Consider the following 25,379-nt stretch of genomic DNA (forward strand, 5'->3'; position numbering starts at 1 on the left):
TGTTTTCTATTTAAGATTAATTTCTCCCTTTCCATAAGCACTCACCTTTACCAGAAGATGTATTTCAATGCAAATAAACATTACAGTGCTCAGAATGAGTATATGAGTATTATAAATCACAGGTTCTATCATAGTTTCAAACAATCATACATGTAAATATATCCACAGGAGTTTTCTCCCAAACGAACATTCAGTGTTCAATCTGTTTCATCGAAGTGTGTCATATTGCTCAAAAACATGCAAGTGGCCTATTGTTTCATTACGTTTTATAAAACAAATCATCGCAACAGTCTGACATACCATAAATATATCAGGTCTAAGTATCCGAACATCTATTTAGTTTCTCCTTTTCTGAAACAGACTGATGAAACCAATAGGTTATTCACTGAAGAGGGAAGTTTTAATTTTTCGCGGCTGCCTGAAAAATCAGTACACTGTAGAATTGTTCGGTAAAACCTGCCCGGTGCCGTTAAGCAGCCTACAGCCTAAAAAGAGACTACAGTCGAGATGCAGTTGATATATATCATGGATGAGATAAGGCCTATAACGTATACATAAAATATTAAATTCAAATGAGACAATAATATAAAGACAGAGATTAAACTCGTCTGTTATTTATTAAGTTTCACTGAAAATTACCTCAGTTTTTAGATCCAAATTTGTTTATCCAAATAAATAGTAACAGTGCATGCGCATTTTAAGGTAACATATTAATCAGTAAAACCCAAAAACATCTACAACACAGAGATTCGCAACAAACGTTTTGTTGTGAAAAGATCGTGATAACATCATCTGGTGTTGCGTGATTAAGCGACAGCACAATGGGTAGTGAGGTAACAGTTTGCCTAAGGAATACGCGTCTTCATATTGCATCTCGAAATTCGGTCTGATCATATTACCCTATTATGCCTCTTGTAACTATCATCAATATTTATGTATCACCACTGTTTTTATATTATGATCAATTGGACTGAACATTTAAGGAATAATAATGCCTCATACGACGACATATTTTCTGCTTGTATTGGTTGCTTTTGACAGCAACAAAAAACAACTGACAGCAACGGTAACGTTAGTACTGAAAAAGAAGTTCAGTCTTAAAAAATTGAAATACTCGGGGATGGAGAATGAGAGGATGGAGAAACTCAGAGCTAGAGGAGAAAAAATGTGTATTTAGATAAAAGAGGTGACTAAATATTCGTAAAGGTGAAAATATTACTTAGGCAGAGTCTTGTAAATGTTTTTTGATATAATGTGCTCATAAATCGATTTCTTACAAAATCCATTTCTTGGGTATATCAGGTTTTAGCTATTCCGAAACGAATGAATAGCTGCAGAATTAGTCACACCCTATTCCATATATTAGAGTGTTTGTTCTCTAATAGACGTTTTAATTTGTAACTCACTTGTCTAAACGAATACTATACAATTACTGAAAAAGCCACCCATGCTTTCGAAAATTTATTCACTGGACAACTTAATTACCAAAAAGTCCGTTCTTGACTTTTTTCCCTCTCACTCGGACCACCTGTCCTTTTTATTGCCCATATGCATTTGCTCTGTGTGCACGTCCTTCGTCTATAAGTTTGTCTCTCCATCAGTTACTTCAGCCATCCGTTCGCCAATTGCCCAGCTATTTTATCTTTGTTGATCCGTTCGTGTGTCTTTTCATCTCTTCCGCCCATTGGTCCTACTTTATCAGTCTTTTGCCTTGTTTTCTGCCAGTCTAAACAACCGTCTGTTTATCTCATCCAAGCTGTAATTCTTTGTTTCATTTCGAAATGCTTTTCGTTGAAACAGAAGATTTATTAAAAAATGTGATAAATCAAGAACGTTTTTCTTTGCATAGTTGTACTTCCCGCTTTGCACTTTAACGGAGGATTGTTAAGTGAACTTTAGAGACATTTCTGAATTAGTCGTTTGATATGCTCTTTAACTGAACAATCCATTTCAGTGTAGTTAACATACAAACATTATATAGTTTGTCGTATATCACTGATGAATTATTTGTCATATCTTCAGTCAATTTTAGTATATGTTTACTATAATAGAACATAAATGAATATTTTAAAAGAAACCCCTTTTTGGTATACAATTTATGAAAGTCTTAAATAAAAATTCCAAGATTTCAAATATGACACAAGCATTGAGAAAGTAATATCACGAAACTGTCCCTGGAGTTTCTATCAAGTAATGATATCTATTTACACTAATATCAATTCATTGCGAGTATGTCTTGTAAGATTATAATGTGGAAAAAAATATTCTTTGTAAAAATTAATAATTAAAACTTTATGTGTCGTATTTTGCATTTTGGACAATTATTGTTGTTGTGAAGACTTAGTTGGGACAATATTTCTTTGAACGCAATCAAGGTCACCATACGAATAAAATTATAAATTAACTTAAATATTACAGAAAGACCAGGAAAAAACTTCAATAAATGAGAATGAAGATAAGGTAAGTAAACTCTGATAAAAGTATGTTATTATAGTTTGTATCTGATATTTTTTTCTTTTGCTTTTTAATTAAAATTGATAGCACAAATGTTGCAGAAATTATTTACCGGGAGCTTCAAAAAATGAATTCTCTAAGCTTATTAATTATCCGGAACCTTTCTCTGATATGTCATATTCTATGTATATACCTCTGTATAGAAATGTAGGTACTTGTAGCAAGTCAGTTATAACACATTTCTATGACTGTACACATGTATTTAAGTTATAATTTGTACATTTACGCTACACATTTCTCAGTTTTGGGATCCATTTAGGAGTTAGCAAATCATGATATTTTGGATTTATACAATGCATTATATTAGTAATATTTAATTTAGTAATAAGAAACAATTTTCTCTTTATGCAAAGCTATCGATTCATTTCAAATTTGAGAATTTAAATGAAAAAGAAGTGGAGAATTTTTTACCCATGCTTTTTCTCGATGGTTTCTGAGATACAATCAAAATAATCAATGCTAGAATGCGTAGGACTACATTTGGATAAAATGCAGTAATTATTGGAGGACGTAATTCATTATGTATGCATTTTAATATTTGTCCCCGTTTGTTCCGTTTGTTTCTACTCTATTTTATGGTCATGAACTACACTTATTGAACAAACATTACCAAAATATGATCTCAAGTTTACCTGCACAGTTTAAGTTCGAACAAGTTAATTTGTGTCTGCTGTTGCGGACGAGTCCCGTATCATTTATCAATTGGAATGTCTTTTTCTATATTAACCAAAATCACATTATATTACTTACTTACTATCTACATAAATAACTCAACGTCACCATCTAAAAAAAATTAAGAATTGAACTGTATAGTAGATGTCTCCTTCCAAAACTATACTTGACAGTTGCATTTCACAATAACTAATAAACGAAACTGTTAAATGCACGTATGAACGCTGATCTACTAAATACAACTGTACAACAAAAGGTTATAATTGTATCATTTTGTTTATCCGTTTATTGAGCTTACAGTTCCAGCATCAAGTGTTTGAAAAGAACTATAGAAAAAATACCCCTAATCTCATTTCTTAAATGTCTGATAGAACTGCATCCGATGAAGTTTGTGCCAAGGGCAGCCATGTTAATCTCTTTAGTTTTCAAAAAAACATCGGTGTTGAGGACGAAGACAGCACTCACTTCGTTTTGTGTACATATGTACTTTCTACATTGATTTACTTTTGTTATTTGCTTCATGACAGTGTAAAATAGCATTTATCCTTGGAATAAGTTCCCCAATCACATTACATTAGGAATATTAGCTTGTTACCTCGCGAATCAAACCGTACTAAAAATCGAAAATAGTCTTATCCTCTCTATTTTAAGTAGATAAAGGGCAGTAACTCTTGACCATTACTTCTCCTTGAGACCACCAGGTGTCGCCAGTTTTTAGCTTTGCTGCTGTACAGAGCACACGTCGTACAATTATCCGACAATCCAGACGTTTTTTAGTTCCCATGGGCCTATCCAGCGTTCATTTTAGATTTAATGTGCGGATTTATTCATGTACTGCAGGTTGTATGCATTATTTTACAATTTCGGCCAATTTTTCAGTGATTTTGTCACCTTTCGCAACTTCGTTTTTAAGACCACAGTCCCACCACGCTATCGTTGACTTTATACAATGACTTTATTAATTAGCGTAGCTTTCATTTTGTTTGCTTAATCTGTTCGTTACAGAGTTCTTCTTAACAAAATTCCGAACTGCTGCTTGATATTTATGCTTGGTTTATATTTTCAAGCTATTTTGATAGAAGTATGGTTTAATTAGCTTTCTGATGCAACACTCTCACCGCTTTGTTAGTTCCAACAGAATTTTAGCGACTTATTAATTTCAATACATTACTAGTTTTTGCTTTAATTTGTGCTTTTGTGTCGTTTCTGCAGATGTCAATTTAAATGCTTTATATGCAACTTCAGAGCATGGAAGTCTCCCATGACTTTTATTTATGCTATGCATACGCCGTTTATGATATGCTGCATTTATAATCCGTTGTCATTAGAAGTCTGAGCTTCCGTTTAAGTAATTAGTCATATACTGATTTGCCATTCTAAGCTAGTGGCTAGTTAGTCACATACTAATTTGCCTATCTATGCTTTGTTTTCTCTTCTTGTGTCATTTCAGGAGGAATGTTTACTATACGCATGAAATGCACGTTCAAAGAGATCGTTCTTTCGGCATTGAAGGGAAGGAAGGACGGAATACACAATGAAGACAACCTCCGCTTCGTTGTTGGCGATACTAATTCATTGAGAAGTATTCCCCAGTTTTATGCACCCACGAAACGTAGAATCCCCACGCATGTCCGAGCATGGCCTTCAGGCCTGTAAGTTCGGGCGCATGGAGATCATGACTCTTAATACTACCCTACCGTTAATGGCCATCTAGCAGTCTCCAGCCGTCTCGACATTGCCAACTGTCCACCTGATACCGGCAATCCAGGCGTCCCTGCATCGGGATCTTTTCGCTGAAATGGTCCAGCCAAATAGTACATAAGGGGATATTAATGATAGGTCTGTCCGTCTAGCCACGCCGTCGGCATCTTATCATTACAATACCGGAGATTTAAAGGAGAAATATGTCCGTTCAGCCAGAACCTTGGTACGGACGGTACCGGTGATTACCGGACCGTCTCATACACTGCCAGGATTCGAGCCGACCACACGCCTTTCACATAAAATCTATTGTATCTAATGCATATTAAAACCGTACCATCGTCGGCCATCCAGCCATTTCAACATGGTGAACTTTTCGTTGAATCGGTCCATCCAACTATGACTTACGGTGATATTAACGACAGATCCGTCCGTCCAACCGTTTCAGAGAGAAATATATCTGTCAAGCAAGGCCTTTGGAACGACTAGTACCGGTTATAGCCGGAACGTCTTCTCTACCGCCAGCTTCCAGACCGACCATCTGCCTTGCAAACCAGCCGGCAGTGTCGGACTTTCGTACGTTTACTGCCTGGTCACAAGGGAGACCTAGTGGCGTTTTCATAGGGATGGAACTGAGTCTTCATACCATCTGGTATGTTTCTCTAGCGTTGCAAGTAGACCCAGTTGGGCCTCGATGCACAGTGAGTGCGACGGAACTTCTTCAAATCTACCATCCTTCATGTCGTACTCAGATCCTAACATGAAACGGACTGAAGTTTAGCTTTCAAACTGCAATCGATGACATTTTTTGGTGTTGACTACGTTAGAATGCCCTCCATCCTTACCGCTGCTGTAAAGAATGTGTACATCTCAATGAGGAGGAAAAGACGGGCTTAAGGCGACAGGGGAATTTCGAACTAATATGTTTTATAGGTCGGGCAAATCTGCTTCATGTCCGTCAGGGCTGATTCGGTATGTCGTTGCAAACACCCAGCAATAGCCACGCTTACTACGGTATGACCTGGGTCGCTCACCATACCACGGCCAATACTCTGACGGGTTCAGCCAATCTACTATTGAAACTATGTGTCGCGTGTGTGCGATCCACGTCTCTCCAACCTTATTACACCTTATCTTTCCGAACGACTCTGTTCGGATCACCGTTGCTTTGGAAGAATAATAGACGACGTTCAGAGACAGGCAGCACAGAAACTTCCCCGCCACCTCCCGGCTCAACCCACACGGGCATTTACAACCACTCAGTCCCCATCAGCGTGAAGTGATACTAAGCGGCCTCAGAAAACGGATCTTCACAGTCACATGTGCACCAACATCGATCTCTAGGAAGCAGTCGTACAGAGGCGGTAAAAAACCGATTTCAAGAATAATGGATCTCCCTGTTTCCTCAGAACGGGTTGGGTGGTTGAACTAGGTCAGTCGGAGGGGCTTCGTGTTTCATTCATCAACATTCCCCTCCCCTCCTCCTCCTCTTCCTCTCCCTCTTAACGAATACACAGTCATATAGGGAGAAGGGTGTTCTTTTACAACAGGAGATATGGACGCTCATCATGAAAACGCGGTCGGGTTTGTGCAAAGGCCACAATCCCCAGTGTTTTAATCAAGGCTGCTTTTTTTCTCGAAAAAAAAACAGCAGAGACCCACCATCGACTGTAGTCACCTCATTCACTTCAAGATGGAGACGGCGAGATCAATCCGCCTCTCCATCAGACGGGACAAGTATTGTTTTAGTCTCCATCTGACAGACATATACTTTCACTTCCTATCAATCCCGTCTCTCGCAAGTTTCTCCGTTTTGCTCACCTCGACGCCGTCTATAAATTTACTGTTCTTCCCTTTAGCCTCAACATCGGCCCCTGGGCTTTCACTCAGATTATAGATTGAGTAGTCTCCCTGCTGCGGAACGTCATCTACAATGAGAGCAGCAAACCTGGACGACATCCTCCAGAAAAACACTGTAAGTCCTATTCTACTCCAAGGCAGGAACGATCTTCTTTCTCTTTGAATCTATCCATGCTTTCTAGTGAACTTGGAAAATTCAGACCTCCGTCCATCTCACAACTTTGTCCATCTGAATATGGAGTTCTTAACCAACCGGCATATGGTGCCGCTTTCTCGAGTTCGCGTCACCAGAATCGTCGAACTCGTTGAGTCTGTTTCCAACAAGACCTGGATTTCAGCGATAGAGTTTCTGCAACTCCTCGGTTTATTCAATGCAGTAGCGGACCTGATCCAGCTTGGTCGCCTTTTTGTGCGCCCCTTACAGATGTCATTCCTGACTCAGTTGCGACCTTTTTCAAGTCCCCTTCAAAATCATTTTGAGGACGCACACGATTCGAACATTCCACGGTAAGTGGCGTACCGCAGATTGGCTGACCAGAAGAATCCCGGTAGAGAATCCCCAAGGAAAAATAACGGTATGCACCGACGCCAGTGTGTACGGTTGGGGTGCGCACCTGATGCCGAACTTCCCTTCCGTTGGCAGAACGTGGGAGCCAGGAGAGAGCCCTCTGCACACTCAGACTGCAGACTCATTATCTTGGACAACACACTATCCAAGAGAAGTAAAATCCTTTGCTGTGAGTGGTCTCCCCACCTATCGGTCTTCACTCGAATCTTCACCCTTTTGGGGATGCCCGATGATCGATCGTTTTGCGACGAGGTAGAATCAAAAGTTACCTACCTTCGTCTCTCCAGTTCCAGACCCAGACGCTTGGACTGTCGATACGCTATCAATCAGTTGGGACAGATTGGCGACCTGTGCCTACCCTCCTGATGCCATAAATAATCCAGAAGTTACGGGGACAGAATTGCAAGATGATTTGAATCCCCTCTTACGTGAGATAAGTCACGGGACACCGATCTACTCGATCTAGAGATAGATCTACCCAGGAAGTTACCGGCCAACAATAACCTTCTTATCCAACCAAGGTCAACAATAACCTTCTTATACAACCAAGGTCGAGTGTGTTCCATCCCTGTCCAGACCGTCTTCTACCGCTTCGCTCTTATCAAGACTGCTTTGCGAGACAAAAGATCTGAACCCTCAATTGTGGAGAGAATCTCGAGAGCAAGAAGGCCCTCCACTCTGAAGGCTTGCGAGGGTAAGTGGCGCGTGTTTGGGGACTGGTGCCAGATCCATTACATTGTCCGTTTGAATGTCTCAATCGCGCAGCTGGCAGACATTTTCTCTGGCTCTTTGAGGTGAAATGGTTACCTCCAATCACTATCAAAGGCTACCGATCTTTGATATCAAACACATTCCGATATGGCCGATATGACATTGTTCATGATAAAGACCTTTCAGACCTTTTAGCTAATTTTAATCTCCATCAACCAAAATCCATAACCTTCTTTCCTAATTGGAATCTGCGTTCTAGCATGGCTCAGCTCAAGTAAGTTTGAGCCTTTCGCCCACACTTTGCTAAAGTTTCTATCATGCAAGACATGTTTCCTGAAAGCTTGAGCACCCACATGCGGGGTAGGTGAGTTACATGCCCATTCAGTCAACCCGAACTATTTTAATTTCAGATCGGATGGTTCGGTAGTCCTCCTGACACAACCAGGCTTTGTAGCCAAAGACAGGTTACCGACCTTTGGTAACCAAAGAGTTGTCATTCACTCGCTCTCTTCCATAAACAAGTCGAGAGCAGCAGTCAAAAAGACTTGTCGTGGCACGTGTAAACGCCTCTTCCTCCCGGTGAAGACCGTAAGACAAGACATGACACTTCTGGCCCTTCCTTCGTGTCTGAAGTGTGTTATACGCTCGGCATACTCTGAGATACGTCTAGATCAGAGTCGCTTCATGAAGATTACAGTTCATGAGATTAGACCCATCTTTGTGATACTCGCTCTCGGACGTAATATTTCGATCCGAGATGTTTTATAAGCTGTTGGCTGGCATGCATAGTCAACGTTCTCGAGTTTTAGCTCAGAGATTAGAGTCGCAGAGACAAACTTTGAATCTGGTAGGGTCGGTGGCAGCAGAGCAGATGACTACCAGACCCAACTAGATCAATCAACACAGCATGTTGGCTTCGCTGGATTCGCTAGTGAAACCTTTGTATGTAAGATCTCAACTTCATCTTCTCAACCATACATAAGATTCCCGGGTCAAGGGATTCCATGCTGTGCTGCTTGTGTTAGGAGAATGGGTTATCTTTCACATGGAGATTCAAGATATTCATCCCCAAAAGGATACCCCAGGTAGAGGTCGGATGCTCAGCATCCCCTCTCCTCTTACTTATTCTCATAAGGTAATGTGACTGAGGAATGAATTTGAAGGAGAAAGCACATTTTTAAGTAAATTAAGTTTCTCAAGAATACTTACCCACTCACATTACTTAAAAGCCCTCCCAACCATCACACCATACGAGCATCCTCGTTTATATCTCGCTCAGCTAAAAACTGGTGTCACCTGATGGTATCAAGGGGGGGGGGGGTAACGGGCAAGAGTTACTGCCCTTTGTCTAATTAAAATAGACAGAGTAAGAGGAGTTTCCTCTTTTAGTAGGGCTGGATTCGAGAGGTAATAGTCACATATTCCTAACGTAATATCATTGATATGTATTTTCGGAGAAAAACAATTTACTTACAAATTTTCTATTCTGCTAGTACAGCACAATAATCTCGCTATTCATATGAAAGTGACAATGAGTTGGAAAGAACATATGCAATGTACTTTGATTTTAGTTATTCGGCCGATGGATTCGGCGATGACTCTAATGGTTAACGTTTTCTTTACTATTCTGGTCTGTTTTTCATTTTTGAAGAATAAGACAGCTTATTAATATCAATTTTCATATTCGCAATCACGTTTCTAGAATTTATTTGTTTCAAATTTTAAAGCAAATATATTAAAATATCCGGAAAATTAACTATAAATTGTATTTGCCTGTCTTTTATGTACTCTTTCGTGCCAGATTCATAAGGCGTCTGACGAAATTCTGCAGAAGGTAGGTAATGTATTAGGCATATTTATTATTTTTCTCCACCTTCTTTTTGGTTATCTCGGATTATTATCGCTTAGTATTCTGGACTAAAGTCATAGATATGGTACACTCTGCTATTAGCATATAAATTGCTTTCAAACGTTAACACTACGAACAAACTAACTGAAATGAAAGAAAAGCTTACTTGATACTATCTTTTCATGGAAAAGGTGTTAAATTGTTAATAGTGTTTCGAAATGATACTCGTTTTTAAACGATTGAAGAACAGCTCACTTGTGCTAATATGCAAAAACAGTTGTTGTCATTGAAACGTCAAAGTCATCCCAAGTAACAGGATTGTATGCTTTATAGAATGATGCAGTCGGAAAGTCATCGGACGAAATACAGAAAAAGGTAAGTTATAGTTTAGAATATTCAACGGATTACACGTCGTTTGATTACAGCACTTCTAAATTATATGAATAAGCATAAAAACATAAATATAAAAAAACTCGCGATTAACAATATTACCATTTCATATCGCAAGTTTGCTAAGACCAATATTTGTAATGGAAGCCAACATTTTCCTTTGTTGTTGTTGGTTTTTTCGGCTTCAAAGGAAATTTTTAACACATTATTGTCTATATTGTGCTAAGGAAATGGCAGCATAGTGTCTTCCTCAAGGCCACGCTGAGGCAGCTGACTCAGGCTGACCTAGACGTGTATTGAACTCGCGCCCTTACATTATAACTTCGACGTTATTTTAACTGAGTTACTGCCACTACCCAGTTTCATTTTACCATCCACCTTTTCGCACCAATGTATAATTACAAAATTCGAACATATTGATCATTGTCTTCTGTTACTTGTGGGTCCTTTTATACAGTTAGTACCTTTGCTGAAGTTCGCAATCTTTTTCACGAATCGGAAAAAAGCGCTATTGTAACGCCTTACTCACCCTCCAACATCAACGGAAACAAAAATTCAGGAATCATTAAACCAAAATATAAGAGTGACAGTTACCTTTATTTATGAATATTTAACTGTCTGTGTTTAGAGATATGGAAAAAAGATTTAAACAAATAGAAAGAAGACTCAACAATGTTTTCAGTTCATTACATTTTGCATAAATGGCAACTATAGCATGATAAATTGGGTACATCTGTCAATTTTTCTTTGCTATAATTATTTGGTATCATTTAAAAGATAAATAAATCTTTTACTGATTACGCAGGCTTTAGGAAGGCTAATTTTAACTTATCTAAGATTTGGAGATGAGCAGAAAATTCTATCGTTGAAACAACTTGAATAACATTTCCGTCGGAACTTTCCAGTTGTTCTTATTTGTGCACTTCTTCATCTGCCATTAAATTATGTCATATTTTGTATTTTTTAAAAGGTAAATAAATTTTCTGCTGATTTCACAAGTTATATATACATATATGGCCAACTATCGTAATATCATTGTTATATTTATTAATGAAATGGTAATTACTTTTACATATGTTTGAAAAAATGTGAATAGCGGATTAGCGGTATTTCATCAAATTTCACAACATATTTAAAGAGCATATTTTCCTACTGGAGGGGTAGTTACATAAGCGGAATTCACTAAAAGCAATGCATGCCTTACAGTTGTGCAATAGTATGGCAGATGGGATACACTAATTACAGAAGCCAAATGCTGGAATGAAGTTTTCTCTGATCAGATCTGTAAAGTTGTGTCGAATGAAAAGACATTGATTCCTGTTTTATGACGATTTGTCCTTGAGAATTGTTTATTAAAACACTAGCTAGGCCTAGATCTTTCAAAAACTGTATTGTTTCTTAATCAGTTGTAACTAAAAAGTGATAAGAAATCAAATGGATAAGCATTATGTTAATGCAAAATGTATCATATTATATTGAATTAATGATACTACCACATATGTTCTTATTTGTAAAGAGCTGTACTAATGTTCATCGTAGATACTGATAAGCATCGCTGGCATGTTTTCAAGATTATTAGTCAAAATCACAATTATCTATCAGTCACTATCCACTTTAATCACATAAAAGTAGCACAATTAACAGTAGAGATGAAGGTAATGTTGTTTAACACAGCTTCTCGATATCACAGAGCCAAATTTTAGGTTATTATATAGTGACATGTATATTTTGGAAGTTTAGCAGTGCTGAAGAACCTGTATCGAACTACACACAGAAGGCTTTTCGGAACATCTCATGACAACATGAACTAGTTAGAACAAAAATATTTAATGTATAGATCACTGAATAATAACCTTTTCCTTAAGCAACTAATATTTGTCCCTTACATTCTTTCCAAACAGAATTTATTTTATGTTTACATTGTTCTGTCTCTTTGTGTGTGTTTCCCAGTATATTTTACATTTTGAAGGAAATCTTTTTAAAATGAAGATATGATGCAAAGAGTTGCTGATGGTTTCCTTAAGGTCTCATCAAATGCAATAAAATAATCTGGATAAATGTACTTTTCCCACAATAATTTAATGCTTATTAATTTAAAAATGCATCGCACAGACACAATTTTGTGCATGTTTCACATAAGGAATGTTTATTAAATAATAAGCTACTCGATCACTTTCCAACAACGCACATGGATAATGCTGAAAAACTATTAATATTTTATTTTCCTGCAAACTAGATCTCCATATCTTTCACTATCACATGTTATGACTTCTTCTTAGTAACTACATGCAATAATATTTATTTTCATATGTAATTGTTTGTTAAGGTGCCCTATGATTTAGGGGTGCCATCTTTCTATAGTAGATACAATTTGATGAAACTGTCTACGTGCGTTAGTGTCCCTAGCTCAGCTTATGTGAGTATGCGAGAAAGATTGCCTGTAACTTCCCGTGGGTCGGCGGTTTTTCCCCGGCTTCTTTCTCCACCATTTATTCTGGCCGCCATTTGTAGCTTCTCATGTGCTGAAAAATGGCGTTAAGACCACAGCTACAACAACATTTTATGAAATTGCTTCAGTTTAGGATCAAATTTTGTCCTTTATTCTCAGACAATAGAACTATATAAGGCGCTTGAATCTAAATATTGGAATATTCTCATATGGTAGTAATCACATTACACAAGCGCATTTACATTTTTCGCCGCCATGAAAAACTGAGTAAAGCGCAATGATGAGAGTTTTTTGCAAGGGCAAGGTCTTACGTTGTTAACTAGCTGGAGCACTGATATAAGCAGATTTTATTAACTTTAATGTTTCAATAATAATAATAATAATAATAATAATAATAAACAAAATAAGTTCTTGCCTCAATTTATTCCATAAAGGATGCATTAAGTGTGGAGGGCTGTGGTTATAAATTCCTCTCAGTCAAGAGCTTAGCTTTGACGCTTCTGTTTCATTCAAGTAACTCGTACACAGAGGCATATTTTTATTTTGTTTAATATAAAATATATCTTGTTTCCTCTATAATTGCCCACAACATCTATATTTTACATATGGTGGCATTCAGTTAAATAGAGAAATGATAGTAAGATGCTTTTTACATTAAGATTTTTTGTAAAATAGAAAACTGATAATACATTGTTGTGTTGCTGGTTAGATTAGAGGGGACGGGGACGGGGTGGCGAATGGAAGGGTGCAAGAGGAGCTGCCAAGAAAAAAGTCAGAATAAATTTTATTTACATATGTCGATGTCTATCCCTTCATTATTACTTGCTAATTGTTTACTTTAACTAAACCGCACGTAGTTAGTGGAATTAAGACTTTGCTTCTTATTTTAATGAGGTAGCAACTTCAGTTTACAGAAATGAACTATTCTTCTACTGTTTTCTTTTCTCGATTTGTCGTTGTACTTCAAATGTTTGTTATTCGGAAGCTGGAAGAAAAATGGTGTGTGTGTGTGTGTGTGTGTGTGTGTGTGTGTGTGTGTGTGTGATTTGGATTTTTAACGTAGATTTAACAATATTTTCGGTCGTATCGTTACTATGTCTGCAGTGTGGCAGTTTATAGTGATATCTAGCAATGGGGCGTCATGCCGCAGACATATAGCATGATGTCCCACCCAGTCACATTATCCTGACACCAGGCCGACCAGTCCTAATACTAACCGCTTATTTATGTGCACCACGCCAGGCAGGTGTTAGTACCATTTTGTTTTTGGTATGACTCGGTTTTGGGTTCCATTCTCGCATCCGAGGCGGACGCTCTAACTACTAGGCCGCCGGAGTGGTCTGGAAGAAAAATGGAAATAAACGGAGGTGTAGTCTAACTAATGAAACACTCCTCAGAAGAAATTTGTTTTTACTAGAGTCTAAGTATAATGAAATCCGAAAATTTGAAAGTGGTTATGTCCATAGTGAATTTGTCGTCTAAACCGATCCCATTGAATAAGGGGATAATACAGGCTGTAGAGAATATTCTCTCTGAAATTGTTTCAAAAGTAGATAAACCTGGTAACCTGTGAATACATAAATGAAATAAGTGATATACATCGGCGACATTAAACCTATCGAATTACTTCCTCGTATATTACAATTATCTCAAAAAGAGATGACTGTATGTTTGCAGAAGATGTTATATAACTTAGTTTTAGGCTCTGAAATACCCGTATTGTCTTGGCGACTAAGAAAGATGGAACATGGTAAACTGTATGATACAAAAGAAGGTAGAAAATGTTAACCGGGCAATATGGTGGAAGTAAGAAGCTTCCTGGATACAGCTTCCTAATACAGACGATTTAGTAAAGAATTCGCCTCCAGCTCATTACCTTTGTCTCGGCAGAAAATTAAACGTTTTACTTGGTCACAAACCCATCACGAATTTTGTGATATTCTAAAAAACGCTTTGGACATCAGTACCGGTTCTGACTTATGCTGGCAAGGATGGAACATTTATTACAGACACCGAAACCATTTCGTATGGCATTGGAGAAATGTTGTCACAGCTCCAGGAAAATGACGAGTAAGTTAGTAAGATAAGATCAGAGAGCATAAATGGGGGACAATCTAGGGGGTGAAATTGCCTTCTGGGATCAATAGGAATTTAATATTGGGAAGGCTATTTTAAAAGTAAGACCCTCTGAGGACCATGAAAATTTAAGATGAACCCATAGGTTTAACACTAAGAATGATCCTCTGTGGATAAGGGGAATGCTAATGTTAAAAATGTCCGTGGGTTGAATATGGTGGTATATTCTGAGGACAAGGGCAATGGTAATGTGAAAAGCACTGACTATACATACATACATACATACATACATACATACATACATGCATACATACATACATACATGCATACGTACGTACATACATACATACATACTAAAAGCAACTCTTCAACCACGATAATCCTAAGGACCCAACGTTGGTTGTTAGGGTAAAAGCGTCAGAATACCCACACTTAAGCACACTCTCATACTTATACACTGTCACACATGAAAAAGAGTAGAGAAGGGCTTTGCGTTCCTGTATGAAAGATAAGACAAAATACATAGACAAACATGCAAACATGATTAAGTAGTATCTATGCGTCTGAGATATCTAGGTAACCATAAAAGGACCGTTGGCTTGTTAACCATAGATTGTTAACACTGCTCCACTGTTCTTCTGTAGAAGCTTCTACTCGCTGCAGGTCATATTCTAACACTCTCTTAAGTCACACACTTGTCTTGCCGCGTACATCGGTGATCCTTATGATGGACCGCATTGGCTTGATATACGTGAGGTAGCTTGGATGTTACTTTTGGTATATGTACCCTAACTTGTTAAGAGTTTATACAATTCACAGGTTAGGAACAATGCAAGTACAACAACACGGGGCTGAAATGAAGACAAAGAGTCTCCATACACTTAATATGGATACTTATATCCTCTCTGTTCTGCCTTACTACCATTAGTGCCAGAATATGATGATTTTCTAAAGCCTTTTAGAAAAACCCAAGAGAAACAGCCCGTTACATCAAAAATGTATAAACCTTATGTAACATTGACTATAACTGAGACGACATAGCTTCAGAAGGTCTTGGACGTTGGAAAGGTCTAAGGCCATTGAAACTGATGTTGAGCACTGCATTTATTGTTTCCAAACCCAACGGGTCTTTTCAGGGTTACCCATACCTCTCAGGAAAGGATATTACTCAATCATTGCCAAATGAAACATGAAACCCTCCACAACAAAGCTCTGTGTGTTTGGGATTCATAAACAAACATTCCACTCAAGACATGAATACACATATTGATTGATATTTTCTCTTAAAAATGGATGACAATGACATTTCAGATAAATAGCAATGTCTCCGTTTTGTTCTTCTTAGAAATATCATTCTTTTTATTTCTTCTCTGAAATGGATTTTTGCTGCTACTGCTTTTGTGTCTGGAATGTCCACCTCTTTTCTTTTCATTTACGTTCCTTTCAAATGTCATAGACGGAATTGGTTCTTCAAATGTCTCTTTTGCTTTTGAAAGTTTCTCATTCTCCTCTTCTTTTACATTTTGTATACGTTCTGAACACAAAAGTTCAATGCTCTTGTTTGACAACCATTGCAGGCATTTTACGTTTGTCTCTGGATATGATTTCTCCTCTCCAAGAAGTTCCTTTTCTTTCACGTTTTTCTTTCCGTAGCTTAATGTTCATTCTCATGACAGATATAGCTGGCATCGTATTCTCGAGTCTATCCATAAGTCTTGTATAATTCGTATTTTCGAATCACTGTAAGTAAATCTCCGACATGAAGTGTGATCTAGGATAGATGTTTCCATCTTAAGCGGCTAAATATTTAACTAAATGATTTCTATATATAAGGAAAACGAGGTAACTAAGTTCAATCAAACTTAAATCGTTTGCCGTGATGAAACGATCGCACCATTCCAAGAAGAAGCCAGAAATAAAGTGACTACAACGTTCTATGTCAACCAGCACTCTCGGATACGTTTTGGCAAAATTCCATCCTTGAGATTTTGAAGAGAAAATGTGCAGACTCTGCACGTATACATATGGTTCTAGCATAATATCGAAAGCCACTTGGACTGGTATGCCATTTGGAACAGGAAACAACTAAAAGGGTTAGTGCTGAAATGAAAGGAAGACAGTAACGACAAAACCCTTTCCTTTCAGCTATTTAGGGAAAGCAGAAAATAAAACCTCATGTTAATGTTGGACATGGCTGGAGATCCAAGATTGCTTGTTATATGCGTTGGAAGAACATTCAGTAAAAAATAGTCAGTTATTACTGGTGGCCATTCCTGAGATAAGGTGTCTCCATTTCTATATGAAGAGTTCGCCTTACTTTATGATACATATAGTGCTCTCATATGAGAATCCTAAAAGGAAATCTGCCATTCTAAGAGACTTCTCTCATGTTCATCTGTACTCATTGTAAATAACTAAAGCATTTCCCCTCTATTACCTTTTCTTATGTTGGTATCCGTTTTACTATGTGTGTAACATTATCTCTGAAAAGAGGAAATACAGATTGATGATGGTTAATTTTTTGTCCCATTTACGATTACATTTATTTTTTCTGCCAGGTATCCATTGGTTTTATCCTTTGCTTTTTATGTATTTCCACCCACACTAATCTGATTTGTACAAAATATCAGGATATCAACTTTAAATTGAAGTTTTTGAAATAAGTTAGGAACCGTTTATTCAAAAGGTAATTATAAACACTTTTACTGTACTCAGTTGTCTTGGGAGTTTTGCATCGAAAGGTATTATGAACACGTTTACTACACTCAGTTGTCTTGGGAGTTTTGCATCCTACCTATTAGGGATTGATTCTGCTACATCTTAGTTTGGTAATTTTGCACAGATCTTATTTTCTGGTTGTCGTATCTGTTTCATGGAATGCCATCTTGTACTTATTGACATGGGACGCTTCCTGATTTCACCAAATCAGTCGATCGACGAAATAGATTTTCTACCAAGGTCACAACTTCAAAATGTACATATATTTAAATATTTATTTTCCAGAGATGGAGAAGTGATAAATATCAAGAATGGGATGCAGAGGTAAGAATGGTCCTTATTTTCATTGCATAGTTGGCTGAAAGAGCATTATCAATTATTTTAGTCACCTTTGCTGTATAAGCAAAGTTCATTTTTCAATAATAAGTGTGACATTGGGGGACGCACCGAAACGTAGCAACAGTTATGCATCCATGTCAATTTTTGCTTTCGACTCTATTTAATCATTTCACCCTCATCAGAGTCACTACTTGCATACAGATGTTTATGTATTTAAATTTAATTTTAAACCTGGGGATTCTTTTTAGCATGTGAATAAATGTAAAAATTGAAACGGGTTAAAAGGAACACAGAGTGAGAATATAACGTCTGAAACAATTTTGTTAGAGTTTCCTTGAAGAAATTAAACTCTAGGGTACATTTTAGAATAATCATGGAATGCAGACACGTACAAGGTATGAAACTTTCTACAGGCCGTTTCGAAGCTGAGAAGCGAAATCATTCTACGTGTGGATTCGCTGGACCAGATACAAATAATTGTCTGCGGTGGTGCCTCAGAGGGAAAATCATCATTAATCAACAACTGCTTGGCAGCAATCAGTGGCTCTTATGCAAATGTTGCTGACCATGGTGGAGGGAACGAACAATTTACGATACGGGTAAAGTGACACAAAAACAACATTAACTGGCTTAAGCTATGTTAAGATAATTTCTTTTACATAGTGCAGCTCTTGTGTTCCTAACATATACCTGGTTCAAACGTTGTATTGGCGATATCATTTAAAAGACAGTGTATCTAACCTTTTATTGTCAACTGGCCTAGTCATAGATGTAAGGTCTACCGAACAAGTTTGACATTTGATAGACTCTACATGGCGGCCGGTATATTTGGTAGAGGAAGAACCTGAAAAACCATGGGAAGAGCAGCCAACACACCGGAGGTTACTGACAAGCCTTCTCACATACACACGTTGGTCGAGCTGAGACTCGACCTCAAGCGACGAAGATGAGATGTGTGAGTGATGTGTAAAGGCCACCGCCTTATACCACTCGGTTCTCGGGTCCTGCGTTGTACAGCTTCATTAAAGATACAGCCGACCGATAAAAGCACTTCAGTAGTAAGAATGTCATTAAATAACTAAATACCGACAGCACTGTATAGATTTTGTTGTTGAGTTTAATTATAGTGGCGTGCGCACAATCACTGTATAGATGAGAATTGGATCGTGGATGACGTTGATGTATATATTCTGAGAACATGGATGTCCCCTTATATTTATCGGTAACACCTGCCCTATTGTACTGTATTGGATTAGTTCGTTCATATTAGACTATTTTGAGGGTTGTATTACCAGCACCAAAATGCATCAACGCGAGAGAAATCAGCAGCAGCAATTAACAACTCAAACCTGTGTAACACAGCAGAACAGGAGCATTCTATATTATTACGAGATGACGTGTCTGTTATAGTTGATGGAGTACTGATATGTCAACGGAATTTGTTGGATCACAGTAATATAATTCCAGGTTTTAATGCATTATAAATTCCAATAAATGTCTTTATCCAAGAATTTTATCAGAGCACTTTTGTATTTCCAGAGAAAATCACTTGAATTCAATAATTTGAAGAAAATAAAATTCAGCCCAAACTAGTCACAACATAGTACAACTTGAAGGTACTAGGTGTTAAAGCACAAATGACCAAATCCTCCCAATCACAAGATTATGTAATTCCCTCCTCGACCTCAGGTCGCAATTCGCATTTTCTAAAACAATAACATTACCTAATGGAAAATAACTTCTAGAATGATCTAATGAGCCTTGTTTATTTACAACACAATAACCTGTTAAATTCACTTAGGAAACTCCAAAACCCCGACCCAAAAAAACATATTTACTAATTCTTTTTACCGGAATAATAATCCTGATAATAAGCTCGTACATTGAGAATAATTTAACGATGTATTCGTAGAGAATAATTTAGCTATGTATTAGTTGTTGACATAAATGAAATATAAAAAAAAAATTAAAAACCCAATCAGGTGAAGCGCAGATGAACTCAAATTTGGACAAGGTCAAGTCCAGCATACAATATTACATTACAATAACTTGAAGGAAAAAAAATTAAAAATTTTAAACTAGCGAACAATTATATATATATATATATATATATATATATATATATATATATATATATATATATATATATATATATATATATATATATATATATATATATATATATATATTCACTAGGTCTTTTGAATCGCATAGGGGTTTCCGTATCCGGTGTGTAATCTTATACACATGAGATTTCTTCCATAGTGTTCGTTAAAAATAGTTTTATACATATTTGGTGAAATGTTTTCTACTTAAACGTTTGCTTTGTAATTTGCAGTACACAGTGTACAAAGCGTGGAATGACCAGGAAAAGGAAATACCACTCGCATTTGCCGACACTCGAGGCTTCAGTGGCAGCAGTACTCTTGGAGCCTCAGTGGCAGCTGTACGAGCGTGCATAGAAGGAAAAGTTGACAACAAAGAAACAGTTCGTAAAATTACACCGTTAATATAAACAGAATCATCACTGCCACACATCCAATATATTTAAATCCTCGCTATCAGTCCAAAGCGACTTCCTGATAATCAGATAATAACAAAATTGTTGAAACCAACACCCATTTATTTTCCATTCCTCTAGCACGTAAAGAAGGATATCTTGCAAACTAACTCTTGCAGGTGCAATCGACATCCCATTTGACGTAGAACTGCTTTATGTTTTGCTTTTGTTTTGCAGAAAACTTGGCATCCGAAACTGCTGCTTACAGGGACATAAAAATTGCTTTTTTCAATTTTAGAGGATATTTTCAATTAGCAGTTATTTCAAATAGTCAAAAAGACCATGTATTAATAAGGTCGTCATCTTAATTCTAACTTACCTGAAATAAAATGAAATCACAGCAAAGAATTGAAGCGACACTTCAAAGAATAAAAGTATATATTGCATTAACGCAAGTGTTGATTTTGTATGAAAAACCAGATATACTCATCTTAGAAGGAAGGGAATATGATTCATCAACAAAACGAGAAATAGTAATTTCATCGCCATGAAACAATTGCCTGCTGTAGAACGAGTACCATTGCGTTCTTTTGTGTTAGCATTCAAATTGTGCACCTTTACGGTTCGGCTGCAAGTTAAGTCAAGTCAGTTTGCCTTAGGCCAGGTGTCGGCAACCTATTTTACATAGCGTGCCACTTTTTCCGGATTAATTACAAAATGAACGAGCGCGTGCCACCAGCAAGAGAGTAACACTGTTGGCTGCCCTTCGCGTGCCACACAAAACCTCCTGACGTGCCACCTTGTGGCACGCGTGGCATAGGTTGCCGAACCCTGATTTAGGCGTTTCAATGCCGTACATCTTCGGACTGACTACAGTATTCATTGTTATTAATACAGAAACATGTGATTCCAGAATGCATATAGGAACATTTTTACTTTATACTTTTATCGGTTTCAGTTGATACTTTTAAAATGATCGCCAAATTTCCTTTGAACGTTTCAAGATATACCAAAAATGTAATTACTGTTGAAGCGATCTGATGGATCAACTTGACCATTTACCTTTCACTATGTTTCATATAGTGTAAAATGGTAAGTCCTTAAATTCGGAAGATAAGTTTAACACGGATATTTTACGATTTATGATGAAATTAGAATCTTAAGAGTTATTAGACCTTTGTTTAGTGTAATATCATAGGTGCAGATGAATGTTTATTATTGTATTGTCATTGTTTCAGATGGATCCTAGCATTGCGGACAGTGAATGGAATGAAAGAATCAAACTTCAATCTAAAGCTTCGTATATATTTTTCGTTGCTGACGCAACAAAAGTTCCTGATGATGGAAATAGAGACTCGATTGACTCACACAGGACGATATACAACAATTTACGTGAAATCCGTCGGTTTTCCTATGAAATGGGTAAGGAGTTTTCATATTTTTGATGAAAATATATAAATGTTTTCTGGGAACATAAGCTGTTAATGAAGTACCGTGGGTTTTCTTTAAAGAAACTAGACATCAGAATTTTGCACACAAACATAAAGTTATTTTTTTATAATAAAGCAAGCGAAGGCCGCCATGATTTTAATGCAATTTAAGTATGAAACACACCTTGATGCTTGCAAGTGTTTGCCTGAGTACGCGGGTGGTATTTGAGTTCGGAGGTTCAAAATCATTCCTGCAAAATTTTATAATAAACTTAGTTATTTTCACATGACCATTTTAGTCACACAGTGCCCACTGAGTACGCAAAATGTATATTAAATAAATAGAGACACAAGTTTTAACACCAAAACACATTTCTCAAACAGCACCTGAAATTCATATGTTTTGGTGTAGCTAACGTAACTAAAGCGTACACAGATGAAGCCTTCCAGAACAAACCCGATCAGGTGAAAAATGATGCTAGGCAATCTATATTTTTCATGACAATTGGATAAATGTAAAAATGTGATATCGTCCCAGTGAGATCTGGGATAAATATTTCATGATTAAAATATAAATGTGTCGCTTTTCGAATAACATAAAGAGACCAAAAGGAACTCTAACACAAGATATATGCAATTGCTAATCAATTGATTACGTTGTTCTAAGGTTACTTTTGTTCATAAACTTTTACTCCAGTTCAAAAATAGTTTTCTAAAAATTGTATCAAAGTACTTTATCCTAATGATGTTAATAGTGTTTCTAAAGATTTTTCGGTTTCTGTTTCCTAGATATCAGAGTGGCTGCCTTTCTAACGATGTGTGACAAATTGGACAAGGAAGTCTATCATGATCTTAGTAATCTTTACTATTCGAAAACTGTGGAGCGGAAAGTAGAGGCCTTCAGCAAAATGGTTGATGTTCCCGAAGAAAGAATATTTCCTATCGTAAATTATTCTGGAAAGGAAGCTGTAACTAACGGAATGATGATGCAAATGCTCATTGCGCTAAAACAATGTGTTGATGACATCACGGCCATTACGTTGGCAGATAGATGAAAGAATGAGTAACCTCTTATGTGATGACGCGACACGTTATAATTGTAACGCATAAAATGTTCTCGTTTAGATATCATTTTATTTAAAGATTTTACAATCAACCTTTGACAACGCAACTCATAATGACGGGATGACACCATTATGCATCCGTTGCCACATCACTTATCAAATTGTATGTTCAAGAGATTTGACGTCAGATGGTGCGATCGCGCCTTTTGTGTCTAATAAAATAATGACAAATAAAAGTTATTAGAAAATGTTTATAAAATCTAAAACATCAATAGTATAGGATGGTACTCTGAGGATAAAAGGGAGTCCTATCTTAAAAAGGGTCTTATGATCCTTGCCAGAACGAAACTGTAATATTAGGCCAAGATTTAGGGGCAATGTGAAATTAATACCAGACCTTTAAATTTGTGGGAGTCTGGAGACAAGGGAATATTTAATGTTAAAATTGTACATAGGTTTAATATATGGGTGATTATAAGCACAATTGGAAATTAACATCAGATCTCTATCTTGTTAGATATGGGAACAGGGAGAAATCTTTGTTAAACGCGTCCATAGGTTACATATACGTTTACTGACCAATACACAATGTCTGATGAAGCGCTCACAGAAGAGATAGCTGAAGCTAAGTCCTTTTACTCTAAATTTGGTATGAAGTTGTCCTTGCTTGCATCTCTGCAAGTAATCATAATTTTAGGTCACCACTGGCAAAACGCAAAATAGTCTCTTCGGAATGTTTGTACGTCCGTGTTCGTCTTCGATGCAACGATGATAGCTTCCAGGACGATCGATGTACAAAGCAAAAGACGCGATCTCCTTAAGGTTCTAAGCACACTTTTAAACTAGTAGTGTTTGTCTTTAGGGAAGAAACTGCGTTTACTGTTGTAGTAGGACACGCTTAGTGAGATATAAAAACTGACTTTGGTACTGCGGCCGGCAATAATTCTTGCGAAGACAGTAGGAAATGGCACAAAGCCTTATCTAAATGAGGTCATTCTCCTCTGAAACAGCGGTATTATCAGCAGTAGTAGTCGTGCTATCACAAAGAGTGTACGATATTTCCGCTGCAAAAACACACCAATGTATATTCTTCATTTACAGCCATAGGTATTGTATTCTAAATGCTATCTTTAGCCATAACCCATGTTTCATGATTTAATATATATATATATATATATATATATATATATATATATATATATATATATATATATATATATATATATATATATATATCAATGGAGGACACGTTTGTGGGGAAGAGCTGTGATGTGCTATGGAGGGGGGCTTACCAGTTAATATGTACTTTTAAGAGAGTGACGTATGCTACTTTGATGTAATGGGGCTGACATTTCTTTGGATATTGTACTTGTGAAAACTGCACATGATCTAAGCACACTGCTTACTAAAATAACTGTTCAGTTGTGCTTAAAACATCAGACAGAATTAATCTAAAGTACAATATCTTCAGCAGCTATTAAAATACGGAAAATGAATTTGGCCAAACTAAACAATACCAGATTCTGAAAGCGCAATAAATGAATTACCAAATATATGAAATGTAAAAAAAAGTTATCGTCTCTTTTTTCACAATTTACCTCTGAAGTTCAGGAAGTGAAAATGACCACGTGGAGCTAGCAGTTTTTTTTAAGGTACACATCTGGAGTAAGACCAATCATACACCAAAATAAAGGGAATTAAAAGTTCTTTGAACAATACCGAAGATATACAAGGCCCTTTATAAATAGCAGGTATAACCAGTGAGGAAACCCGGGGAAATTCTTTTTCTTTCAAATTCTAACACTATGCAAAATACAAAACTGTATAGCACCACAATGTGTAAAGCAATCTTTTGTTAACAATCCCAACGGCCCTTTACACGACCACCCAGGTCTAGTCTAAAAGAGAGATACTACTCATAGACATTAGAACTTTATGTATTTTTGTTTGTAGGTTTGAAAATTTCTGTGAATATGTCTGTTCACAACCAAACTAAACATAAAAGCCCCTTCTACCCCCTATCTGTGTGATGCTATATTGTTTGGAATAGTACTAGTACAAACACTACTACCTTTTCTGGTATGATATTTGTTTAATATCCGACGTATTTCGTTGGATATTATGATGATATGGTGTGGGTTGTTGGATAGGAAATGACTAAGTATTGGTAACTAGACACAGCATATTGGATGGTATGTGATCAGAACAGGTACTGGATAGTTCTCCAAAAGGATGTGCTGGATAGTATTCAGAAAGTGGGACTTGCATAATAGATAACTAGATTACTGAGTACATATTGTTCACAATCTCAGGATACATTTTGCGTTAAAATCTTAGGCATGAAATTACGATCATGTCAATTAAAATACATTAAGTTCCACAAAAGACCTGAGACACAAGAATGTTTACAGCAACTTACCTGAGCTGACCAGCCAAACTTTGGTAAGATGATTAAAATCACAGCATTGTATTCCGTTGGCCAATGAGGCTCCTTATGGTAAGTATTTAATAAACATAATATATGTGGTCCACAGAAAA

The 25,379-nt window shown here is 36.9% G+C and overlaps 1 protein-coding gene across 2 annotated transcripts; it reads left to right on the forward strand.

Moving 5' to 3' along the window:
- Nucleotides 1-9,706: 9,706 nt before the first annotated feature.
- LOC149794200 (uncharacterized) lies at nucleotides 9,707-23,929 on the forward strand. Of its 2 annotated transcripts, XM_089966538.1 has the most exons (7): nucleotides 9,707-9,860; nucleotides 10,209-10,250; nucleotides 17,794-17,832; nucleotides 18,261-18,446; nucleotides 20,186-20,335; nucleotides 21,586-21,769; nucleotides 22,567-23,929. In XM_089966538.1, the coding sequence occupies exons 6-7, from the start codon at nucleotides 21,586-21,588 to the stop codon at nucleotides 22,830-22,832; spliced, it is 450 nt and encodes a 149-aa protein (XP_089822664.1). In that variant the 5' UTR covers nucleotides 9,707-9,860; nucleotides 10,209-10,250; nucleotides 17,794-17,832; nucleotides 18,261-18,446; nucleotides 20,186-20,335; the 3' UTR covers nucleotides 22,833-23,929. The 2 variants fall into 2 exon arrangements, with proteins under 2 accessions (XP_089822664.1, XP_089822665.1); XM_089966539.1 differs by lacking the exon at nucleotides 9,707-9,860 and having other exon boundaries at nucleotides 10,047-10,250.
- The last annotated feature ends 1,450 nt before the right edge of the window (nucleotides 23,930-25,379 follow it).

This window comes from Sinohyriopsis cumingii, chromosome 8 (genome assembly GCF_028554795.1).
Source record: "Sinohyriopsis cumingii isolate HCF-2022 chromosome 8, ASM2855479v2, whole genome shotgun sequence".
NCBI classification, from domain to species: Eukaryota; Metazoa; Mollusca; class Bivalvia; order Unionida; family Unionidae; genus Sinohyriopsis; species Sinohyriopsis cumingii.